Consider the following 12,527-nt stretch of genomic DNA (forward strand, 5'->3'; position numbering starts at 1 on the left):
CAAACTTAACAAGAAGTGATCTCGTGAAAACCGATCGACACAAAAGGATGATCAACAGAGATCAACAGCGAAACCCAAGATCTGACACTACAAGTGTCAAATCTATAAGGAATGGATAAATAAGAAGCGAAAACAAGACAAGAACACGAACACAAACTTGAAACGAAACTCTTCGTAGGTCATTGTAGACTTCAATCGGAGCAACAATTAATCTAATACCATCTAAGAAAAGTAAAAACTCAAGAACTTCCCAACATGAATAGTTTATTTAGTTCGTTTGTACATCAATACTTACAAAAGAAATCCTCGCTACATAACACTCACACTCTAATGTATACACAAAATGATTTTACTATAAAGGGAAACGGCAGAACAAACCCTAGATAATACAGAAAACCCTAATCAAGAGTTAGAGAGAAAAGAGAGAGCAATCTACAAAATGTATCTAATGATTGAGACGAAGACCAACAAGCATATATACCCGGGTCATGAAAATGACTCGATCGATGAACCCACATTTGCAATAAGAAATTTACACAACCCCTGCACAATAACATCAATATAAAAATAGACCAAACTAACCAGAAATTATATATAAAAATGTTAAGTTTGATATATATATATATATATATATATATATATATATATATATATATATATATATATATATATATATATATATATATATATATTGACTACGTATCCATCGGTAAAGGGAACCATCAACAATGGCCTACCAATTGATTAACGAGTTAATACAGATCATTAACAAACATGTATGAAATCTTGCTAAATTAGCAACTTCTTACCTATTTCGGTGTTAACACTTATATGTTGAAGTGTATTTGAGCCCAATATGCAATTATTATATTGTGTTTATGTTTTCATTTTTGCTTGCATCTTCCGTAACAAACTTAAAATTCCAAACTTTAATTTTAACATAAATAGTACTTTTTTATATTTTTAGTACAACTTACACCTGAAGTTATCGTGAAGTCTTTCCTTGTAGCCACTCTGCAACAAGGAGCTCATGCTTTGTCTCTATGGCGACAATGAGGTCAAAAGGAAAGACTCCTCAACTAACAATCTCGTCAACAAACATATATGAAATCTCGCTAAATTAACAACTTTTTACCCATTTTGGTGTTATATTGATGATAAAACTAAATGCAAATACCCCAAACATCTTCCTTTTCATTTAGTTTCATTACCAAATTCGTCCATTTTATCTAAATTTTTGGTTTCCCTCTCCCTCCATGGTTTCCCCTTTAAATGAAAGCATCACTTGTACGGAATAGGAGATTTATAAGAAATGGATCAAACTCAACTCTATGTACATTGAAGAAAGAAATATGGGAAGAAGACCTATAATCTATTTTTCGAGATTATTTATTCTTGGTTCATTACTCTATCCAGTATTATATTATGTACAATTATATTTCTTAACAATCACATTCTTAACGTTAATTAAAAGTTGTCATATAAAGAAAAAGTTGGGATCTTGATTGAGTTCTTGAAATTTGGTGGGGCAAGTAAATTCATCATAGGCTTGAACAAGTACATAGATGTTGTGAATACAATTTACTGTAGGTGTGAAATTGAAGATGACGTTTGAGGACGAAGACGCTCCTTAAAGAGGGTAACTAAGAAATTTACTGTTAGGGTAAATTACATCAATCGTCCCTCGCACACATGCCAGAAAGCGTGTTTAGTCCCTATTTTCAAAAATTAACTCGAATAGTCCCTTATGTCGTTAAAAGTTGCACGCTTCATCCCTCGTTAGTTTAATTTTGCATGTTTTATCCCTTGTGAGACATGAAAGGACTATAATGCCCTTTTTATTTCCTTTTTCATTTGTTTTTATCAATTTCAATTATTTTTAATTATTAAAAAGTATTATAATTATTTTTCTATGTTTCTAAGGAATACTTGACCACCACGACCATCGGTAATCCTCACCACCACCACCGGTAATCTATGCCATCGCTTGAAAATGGAGCACTGCTGCCACCCCTCAACTTACCCCACCCACTCCCCGATTCAAAGCTCATCTTTTCCATTGAAAATAACCACCAACCACCACCTCAATCAATCTTTCATTCACTTTTTGTAAAGCTTCGGTGACCTCCACAACAACATCAACAGAAGTTTGACTAAGCTCCAATTTAATCTTCTCAAGCTTTTCAAGAACTTGTTTTGCTTCCTACGTTTCCTCCGACGAAGGATCCAAACAGAAGTGTCGATCTAAACGGTAAGGAGAAGGTTAGGGAGGAGTGCAGATCTATTATACTCAAACCAGAGTGAAGACCTGATACCCTCTCATTGGAAAAAATGAGAGGCGGCTAGGGTTTGGTGCGCATGTGCATATCTTCTTGGAGCTTTCTTCACCATCACTTGTTGTGAGCCGCCCGCACCCATAGATTTGTGTAGAAACCCTAACATCGCCATATGAAACCCTAAATGTAGATCTGGGTTTGAGTTTTAGACCTAAATGTAGAGAGGGAGGGGACGTGGTTTCTGATGTTCGAATTTCCGATTTGGGTTTGAGTTTCAGATCTAAATGTAGATCTGAATCAATTCGAGATTCATGAGGGGTTTGATTTTCAGATTAGAAGGCATGTTTTGGGTTGAATATTTGATGTTTGACAGTGAGGTATGGTTTATCAATGGTGGAGATTGACGATAATTGGAGGTGGTGGATATTAGTTGTAATTGTTTGTGGTTTCTGGAGGGTATTTGAGATTAACGATGGTGATATGAAAGAGGGGAAAACAAAAGATTTTTGGCTAGTTAGTTTCGCCGGAGAAAGGAGGACGGGCAGTTTCCGGTGGTGTTCGGTGGTGGTAGACAGTGGTTCTGGTGGTGCTGATTTCTAAGAAATGTAGAAGGAAAATGGAAAGAGAATGGGAGGGGAAGGGTGGGGATATTTGATTTTTTTAAATTTTTTTATAATCTAAAACTGATAAATGAATAAAATAAAATGAAAAATAAAATTATTAAGGGTAAAATCGTCATTTCATGTCAATAGGGACTAAAAATGCAAGAAAAAACAAACCAAGGGATGGTCCGAGTTAATTTTTGAAAATAGGGACTAAACATGCTTTCTGGCATGTGCACGAGGGACCAATGGTGTAATTTACCCTTACTGTTATCATCAGTCTTTTTGAGTTTTCAAATATGTTACAATCCCAAAAGGAATTTTATAGGGATAATTGAAATATTTATATATCCGTTATAGTTTTTTTTTTCTTAAATTTAACGGATTTGTTAAAAGATACCAAGAAAAAAAATGGTATCTTGAACGGGATGAATATGTATCTACCATGTGAGTGTAATGGATATCTATAGGGGAGATTGAAACTATCGTAACAAAATATTAGATTAGTCTGAAAAAACAACATGATATTTAGTGTCAAACCGACATCTAATAGTTATGCATGTCTCAAATCTATAAATACGTACAAATAGATATTGGCTAGGGTTCCGAATTGGAGCACCAATTCAAAATCATCATGGGGGTAATTCGTTGCCTACTTCTGATGTTATGCCATTTCCAATGAAATCGAATCTCGCCTTCCAGCGAAAGACGAGCGTTGATCGTTGATTGACTGAAGCACAAATAGCAGAAAAGAAAACTCGAGGTCTTTGCTTCAAATGTTATGAAAATGGCAACCAGGTCATCACTGTAAAACACAAGTCAATGTGATTTTTGTTAATAAAGAGGAGATGAAACTTTGTGAGGAGCAGAAGCAAGACTTTACACCCAATGAAGGAGTTACATTGGAAACTTTAGAAATTGACCACCCAATTGAGGTATCTCTAAACTCTGTAGCAGGGCTCTCGTCCCTACAAACGATGAAACTGCAAGAAAACATCGTGAATCAAATCAACTAGTGGTGGCCATGATTGATCTCGAGGCCACCCATAATTTTATTGCTAGAAGTTTGGTATGGGGTTCGAATGGGTAATGGGGACAATAAAGCAAGGAGGGGAGTATGTAAGGGGGTGTTATTGTAAATAAAACAAATCGACATTATCGAAGAGTTCTTACCCCTCCGATTCAGAAGCTCCAACATAATCAGGGACGAACGGGACCTTAGGTACCACTCAAACCAATTGGAAGGATCAGACAATGGAGTTCGACATTGGAGGAAGGCGAGTCAAATTGAAAGGAGACTCGTTTTGAAAGGAGACCCGACTTTGGGCAAGTCCCTGGTATCCTTAAAAAACTTGGAGAGAGAATTACATCAAATATGGGTTAAGGCGGAAGACATACCCAATACGACTTTTTGATATTACGAGTTCAAGGTGATTCCCTTTGGCCCTACCAACGCCCCTGCTACTTTCCAAGCCTTATTCAATGAAATATTTCGGCCATATTTGCGGGAGCTCGTCCTTGTTTTCTTTGATGACATATTGGTCTATGATGCTAGTAAAGAAATGCATCAAAGACATCTCACAATGGCGTAAGAATGGTTACCATAAAATCAACCCTATCTCAAATTAAAGAAGTGTGAATTTGGACAATCATGTCTATCATACCTTCGTCATGAGATTTCAAATAATGGGGTCTCGACGGAGACCATCAAGATTCAAGCCGTGTTAGATTGGCCCGTACCACGAAACATCAAGAGCTTATGAGGTTTTTTTTTGGACTAACGGGGTACCATCAGATGTTATGCTAGCATAGCCACACCTCTCACGGAGCAACTTAAAAAAAAATACAAATTTGGATGGAACAAGGTTGTCGAAAAAGCCTTCAGCAACCGAAGACAGCATGACAATCATGTTGTTTTTCGCAATGTCGGAGACGGAGAAACCCTTCGTGGTTGAAACTGACACGTCGAGGTACGAACTTGGGGCGGTTCTAATCCAATAATAGCTTATTATAGTTGCACTTTGGGAACCATAGGCCGATCAAAACCTATTTATGAAAAAGAGTTTATAGCCATTGTTAAAGCCGTATTGAAGTGGAGGCATTACATAATGGGAAGAAGATTCATCGTTCGAACGGATCAACTTAGTCTCAAGTACACGTGTTATAGGTCAAAATTATCAAAAATGGGTGTGTTGAAGCTAATAGGGTTTACTTTTGAAATTTAATATCGATCCGGAGCTACTAGGGGTGTTCGTTTGCATGGATCGGTTCAATCCGATCCAATCAAGTGAATCCAAATTAATTTCGGTTTTTAAAACATAGATCCAAATAGTCCAAACTAAATTCAAATCCAAGCTGATCCAATCGAATTACAATTCGATTTGATCGATTTTTATAATTCGGTTTTCAAAAATTGGAATAATTTTTTTAAAAGCACATATAATTAGAATACTACCCAACTTTATAAAAGAAAAAAAAAAACAAATATCTTATTTGTGGTTTAAAGTTACGAACAACTACTAAAAATATATTAAAGCTTAATATTTTATAAATAAAAACTATTTTTAGAAAATACATATTAAGATTTTTTATTAAGTGAAACTTCTTGAAAAAAAAGTAAAAAAAATAATAAATAATTATAGATATATATTCAGAATAAATAAATAATAAATTTTTATTTGGTTTTTTTGGAGTATTCGGTTCTTATTTTATAAACCAAAATCAATCTAAAATCCAAAATAATAATTTGGTTTTGTTGAACAAATCTGAATATCTGAACCAAATAGTCTAATCCAAATTATCAAATTGGAAAATTCAGTTTTATCCAAATAGTCCACAATTCTCCGATCATACGGGCAAGAAAAAGACTTACCAAATAACAACGGTCTGGGTTTCTTAGCCAAGAATGCAAGTCGACATCATCGAATATATCAGAAACGTGTCAGAGAAACAAAACCCTCGCATCGACTCCAATCGGGTTGCTTTAAGCAATACCTCTTTCGGCCCAAACATTGGACAAAATTAGCCCTGTCGAAAATACTCGATACCCGAATTACCCGCTTGATTTTTTCAGGTATCGGGTAAATTTTTTCGGATAATCGAGTAACCCGATTTTTTCAGGTCGGGTAAAGGGTACGTTTGTTGGGTTTCGGGTATACCCGAATTATTTTAAAATTTCTTTTTTTTTTCATAGAGCTTGTACTCTGTAGCAGGTATTTAATCACGCTTAAACTATCATTATTGTAAAACATGAATCTCTTTTATTATGACAATGACACAAGCAATATTAAAAGTAATTGTTTATATATAATCATGTTCTTTAAAACTTAACGATTTTCTAGATTATAGTTTTTTATTGTAACTAACAAACTCATTATCTTAACGAAACTTCAGAACATGACAAAAATTATGGCTACAATTCCCTTTCAGTTCTTATCTAGTTTTCTACCTGTCTATTATTGTAATTTAGAATCTATTATGCGCATGCCTATTACCCAAGATGCTTCAGCCAGTGCGTATCAAATCATGTCTTATTTCTTGCTGGATGAATGGATGGCGAGGAAGACGAATCTAATTCAATCTCCTAAAGGTGAAATAGAAGATATTTATATATCTATCCTAAATGAACTGCAAATTTATATAGTTCAAAAACTAGAAGATAGAAATCTCTCCGAAACCCTTATCAAGGTACTTGATAGAAAGATAGTGAAATCGATCTTTATGCCTATAATCTATGGGAAGACGGTTATGAGCACAGCTCACGATATAAAGGAGAGTCTCTCTAGATTCCTGACACCGAAGGAGTGCTTTCAGATTGCAAAACTGTGCTTTGAGTTCTGGAAAGATAGGTTTCATAACATGGAATGTTTTATCCGTTTGATCCGTAGTATAGGTTGGGTTGCCTCAGCTAGTGATCGCCTAGTACTGTATGAGGTAGAGAACATTCTAACAATCCAAGACTATATGAAGATGGAACCAATCAATATCTGGGTTTATGATAAATTGCATAAGAAAAGACGTCAAGTAACTCTGAGAGTAGCTACTTACTGATACACGAGATCGCAGGAAGACAGAGATCTCATCCTTCGTCAACTTCATCCATCAGAAGGATGCACATATTGCTATGAAAGTGGTAGAACAGATGCTTTATTATAAAGCGCCTATCTATACTGTTCACGACAACTTTATAAGTTCCACGTATCATAGCAAAAAAATTGCCAACAGCTTCATCAAGGAAATCGCCCGCCTCTACGGTTTTCCTCTATATAATCAATGATTGAGATCGTAATTTTTGGTCACTTTTGGGTGGAGCTGTTTAAATCACATAGAGTGCATCTCAAAAGAAGCACGACCTATCACACACAAACAGATGGTTGGAAGTGGTGAACCGACGTATTTTTTACAAAGAAACCAAAAAATGGGCTCGCTGACTTTTTTGGGCAGAATTTTGGTATAATTCATCCTTACATACGGCCACCAAATGCACCCTGCTTTGAGCCTTTTACGGTAGGATTCACCCCCATCATCCGTTACGAAGGGCAATATCCTCGGTGGACGCAATTCATCAATTGCTACAAGACATGGATGCTATTTTGGATTGAGTTGTGCATTTGTTGTGGACCCAACAAATAATGCAAAACCAAGCTTAAAAGAAGACAAGGGAAGTGGAGTATCAAGAAAGGGACTTTGTTTAGGTGAAATTGAAACCGTATCGACAACAAAGCTTGGGACGAAGAAAATATGAGAAATTAGCCGCCCGTTACTATGGCCCCTATAGGATTAGCAAGAGAGTTGGAAAGGTAGCTTACACCCTTGAATTACCCCTGACAACTCATCCACCCTACATTTCACGTGTCACAATCCCACATATCTTCCCCCTCAACTAAATATAAACCTTGAATTACTTGTCCAACCAGCGGCTCTACAAGGAGTAAGACCAAAGAATGGGAGCAACTTCGGTGAAAAAGAAGTATCGATACGTTGGCAAGGACTAACAGAAGCTGATGGAAAGAATGAGATTGCAATTCCCGACTTTTCACCTTGAGGAAAAGGTGAAAGTCTGGGTCGCCGGTAATGATAAACCCCCAGTTATTCATGTCTACAAGAGGAAGTTTGGAAGGCCCAAGAAAGACCCAACAAAGTAATTATTTCCGAGCCCATCTCTCTTTTTGCTGATTGGACCAGATTGCCCCTATGAATAATTTAGTTTGTCGTGTGTGATTGGTAGAAACCCTTAAGGTTGTGCTCCTCCCATTTTTAGGTGTGTAGCGGGAAACACACTTTTTGGTATGGTCTGCTGAGTTGGCATAAAAGTTGAGTATCCAAAGGATTGAAATGATTAATCTTTAAGCTGCCTTTTGTGTTCATTCTACTATTCCATTACTTTGAGATTGACCAAGTGTAAGCAAGTCCATATCAACAAGTTGTAATCTTTCTTATGCTTTCATATAATTGCAATTTGCTCTATTTATTATCATTTATGCTAGATATGACTATCATAATTATAATGCACTCAGGCATGGAATGTGTATGGGGTTCTAAAATTCTTGCAAGCATTGATAGAGAAATCTTCAATCATTCAGATTTTAGAGCAGGAAAAAGGAGTTGAACAGCTTACAAGTTACAACTACAGATGGATATGATGATAATGGTGGAAGTAGTGTCCTAAAAGTAGTTTGGGGTTTACTTCAACATGGTTGAGTTGAATTCTGATTTCCCAAAATTTCCCGAAGTAATGCTCAAACCTTTTACTGAGTGGTACATTAGAGAAGCTGGTGTGATGATTCTTGAAAGAATCCTTGCACATGGAGTATTTTGATCATCAAACATTGAAATCTGAGTTATAGAATTGAAAGCTTCATAGTATTTCACCATAACAAACAAAAGCTCAATGCTAAATCATAATAATTGAAGAATATGGCACAAACTACTGATGCATACCTTTTTTTTGTCTGAGCAGATGCACATGCAGCAAAAGATGGTCAAAATATGATCTTTCTTGCCCATTCTTGTAGACAAAATAAGAGAACTTCCCCATTGCACAACTTTTTTTTTTCAAATACAACATCATATTCAACTTTTGTCCCTAGTCATATTCCATTCAACATCAGAATCATCACTAGGTTCAGAGATTCCTGTAAAGATATCATCAGTAATATCATCCATGTAGATTCGTGGCCCCAAATCCTTCTTCACAAAAGTATTCTTCTTTGGGGCTTCCCTACTATTAAAATGGTTCTGAATATTACTTGAGGCATCATGGAGAGGTGAAAAAGGTGTCCACTTTGAGTTCGTTCTAGCTGTTTTTGGAAGATGTGAGATTGAAACCCCTAAAGGGTAGTATCCCCAACAATAGAAATAGTCTTCCTGGCCTTCTGCCATTAATGGTGGGGAGGAAATACCTACAGCCTGAAATGCCCTTTTACAGTTGTCACAACGGATGGTGCACTCTGCATAGATCCTTTGATACTCATACATGTAGAAACAGTAAGGACATGCAGTCCAAAATGTAGGCGACTCATCCACATTCTCAGCTTCTGTTTCTTTCTCCTTTACACCATTGTCACTATTAACCTGACTAGGAGACTGAACAGGACCAGCATTTTGTTCTACCCATGCTTCTTGTTGTTGGGGCTGCAATGGAGGTTGCTGTTTCTGGTGTGGCTGCTGTGGCTGTGACAGAGATGGTGCTTGTGGCCAAGATAACGGAGGTTGTGGTGGTGCTGCAGGAGGCGGAGTTGTGGATTGCATAGATGGCTGCGGCTGAGGAGATTGTGGTGGATTTTGTTGATACGGTGTAGACATGACTTCTAAAGGTTCAACCTGTGGCTGAAACAATTGCTCCTGCTCATGATGCTGAAACAATTGCTCATCCTCCTCATGAACAGGTGCAGATTGATTTCGTGACAGAAAATTATGCTGCTGCGATTCCTGCTGTTGATGAGTGCGTTGTACCCTAGTTTGAAACGTCTGCTCTTGCTCCGGCGATTTCTGCTGATGATCCGACCCCATATAGTCAATCGAAAAAAAATTGTGTTGTTCTTGCTGCTGCTGCTGCTGTTCCTCGAGGTTAAACCCTATAGTGTTCATCTGCAGTTGCGGCGGAAAATCAAGCTCCGAATCATACATAGATTTCCTCATAGGGTTCGACAACACGGACCAAGCTTCGTTAACAATCTGAAACGCTTGATCGGAGTAAGGGAACCGATTTTGATGAGGGTTGAGGATGAAGGCGAGCCGTTGGTACTGGGAGGCGATGTGGTCCGTGTCCTGAACAAACCGGACCAGTTGAAGGATCCCGTAAAAATCCGGCTGCTGCACGCCATTATTTCCGACGACCTGTTTCTCGGCAGCGATGAGCGTATCAACAACTGCTAGGATCTGATCAGCAGCTTCAAGTCTGGGGTCAGACTCTCGTGCTCGGATCGCAAATGTCTTGGAGCCGACTAGGTCGTGGCTCATAAGCAGTTTCTCGGCGATACCGAGCCACCGTTGCGCCTCCGCCCGTGCTATGAAGATATGGGGATCCATAGTTTCTACCCGGATCAAAGTGCTTGTCTATCTAAAAATCAAACCACACTCTGAAAGTGCTCATTTAGGCCGTTGGTGGGGGGTAAGACAAAAGTTGTAAAGGGTGGCCTCAAATGGGTGGGGTAGCATCTCTTTTATAAAAGATATGATATATGATATTTCATTTAAGAAATTGGTTGCAATTATTATATTATGAAATTTTCATAAAAGTACTTAAATTTAATTTAGTAAATTACTGAAATGGTCTCTATAGTTTGGTCAAAATTATACGTTTGGTCTCTAACTTTTTTTTTGCACTCGAATCGTCCATATGGTTTGATTTTGTTGTGTTTTTCGTCCCTATGGTTTGGTCAAAATTGCACGTTTGGTCCCTAACTTTATGTATGTAAGGGACGAAAAACGCAACAAAATCGAACCACAAGGACGATCCGAGTGCAAAAAAAAAAGTTAGGGACCAAACGTGTAATTTTGACCAAACCATAGGGACCATTTCAGTAATTTACTCAATTTAATAAAAGTTAATGTTTAAGTTTTACTTTTTTATTAATATAAAAACTCAAGAAATCAGTTAATTTTTTCATTTTAGTCGATTATGACATTTTCAACATGTTGATTGCAGAGGTGGATTGTCAAGCTTTGGGGAGTGGCTCGCGCTACCCAGATCGCCAAGGCACACCAGAGGAACTAAACACCGCCCTCTGGCTTGGCTTGTGCAAGGGAGCTCATCGGATTGAACTCGTCAGGCCGAGAGAGAGAGAGAGAGAGAGAGAGAGAGAGAGAGCTTTTGTTTGGTGGTTGGCATTTGACTAGGAATAAACACAATTTTGACCAACTTTAATAATCATACTAATAATAATAATAATAATAATCAACAATTTTGTATTAGAAAAAAAAAAAAGAGCCGTTGTTTTTTCAAAATTTCAAATTTTGAGCATCTCTTCCAACCACTATAAATGGACACTTAAACCTCAACATTTCACCACACACAATACCATTCTTTTCTGTCAAAAAACTTCTCAATTTACCAAAATCAATGTCTTGACCTAGCCAAACCAAAACGCCAAGGAGAAACAATAAATAAATAATCTTCAACCTTAACAACACATCTTCACCAAACCTTTCATCACCGACTTGTTATCAACATTCACTCAATCAAACCATCCACTACCCGCTAGTTATTATTATTCAATTATCGCTTCAAGGTTGTATCCATTCCATTCATACTCTTCTCGATTCCAATCTCAACCCATACTATTTTTCCAATCCCAGCCCCAAACAAATTTTCAATCCCAAACCTTACCGGATCCAAATCTCGAACTTGATATGTTTGATTCGGTACAAAAAAAACCCAATTCATTTCCCAACCCTTACCCCACACAAATTTCCAATCTGAACCCCACCGCCTAGTCGATGAGTCTACCGATTGTCTCGATGGAGGAGCTTTTCAACATGTTCAAGAAACCGAAGTTGACCCAAAGGAAAAAAAAAAACAAGGACAAAATGCCAAGGATGGACAGATAAAGAAAAGAAGGCATTGGCGCAAGCATGACTAGACGCAAGGGAGGATCCGGCGATGGGAGACTACCAAAGTGGCCCAACTTTTAAATTTAGAGTTTGGAAAGGGTTTTGTACCCAAATGAATAAGGAGGACCGCTCCACTAGTCAAAGTATACTCGAAATAGAGAACCCCGAATAGAAATTCAATGGAGTTCAGTGTCATCTACATGAACGCGACCCGCAACTCGCAAAGCGGTGCAAATGAGGTGATGTCATAGCAAAATCTCGTCACATTTATTAGGTAAAAGTTGGTATAGCTTTTGAAAATGAGGATTTTTGGGAAGTTGTGAAGAACAAACCAAATCGTTTGCTCTAAAAAGTGTTGATGATTTTATGGGTATGTCCAAACGAATCAAAACTTCCGAGTCAACTCATAGTCAATCTTCTGATACACATATTGAGATTGACCTCAACAACGACGATCCATATGAAGTGCCAACTCGTCCTATGGGACGAGATAAAGCCAAAAGGAAGTTTAAAGGTGCTCAAAATTCATCGAATGAAGTGGAGGAGATGAGCAACGAGATCCATGGGTTGGACAGTATGTAACATCCCAACCGTC

General features: G+C 37.5%; 1 protein-coding gene across 3 annotated transcripts; it reads right to left on the reverse strand.

Annotated features, from left to right (window-relative positions):
* Positions 1-216: 216 nt before the first annotated feature.
* On the reverse strand, positions 217-10,515 carry LOC145063104 (uncharacterized). Of its 3 annotated transcripts, none has more exons than XM_079010700.1 (2): positions 8,819-10,515; positions 217-543 (listed from the first exon to the last, which is right to left on the reverse strand). In XM_079010700.1, the coding sequence occupies exon 1, from the start codon at positions 10,406-10,408 to the stop codon at positions 8,951-8,953; it is 1,458 nt and encodes a 485-aa protein (XP_078866826.1). In that variant the 5' UTR covers positions 10,409-10,515; the 3' UTR covers positions 217-543; positions 8,819-8,950. The 3 variants fall into 3 exon arrangements, with proteins under 3 accessions (XP_078866826.1, XP_078866825.1, XP_078866824.1); XM_079010699.1 differs by lacking the exon at positions 217-543 and adding an exon at positions 8,438-8,675; XM_079010698.1 differs by lacking the exon at positions 217-543 and adding an exon at positions 8,438-8,713.
* Positions 10,516-12,527: the final 2,012 nt, after the last annotated feature.

This window comes from Lactuca serriola, chromosome 7, assembly GCF_051521515.1.
Source record: "Lactuca serriola cultivar US96UC23 chromosome 7, Lser_US96UC23_V15, whole genome shotgun sequence".
In the NCBI taxonomy this organism is placed as follows: domain Eukaryota; kingdom Viridiplantae; phylum Streptophyta; class Magnoliopsida; order Asterales; family Asteraceae; genus Lactuca; species Lactuca serriola.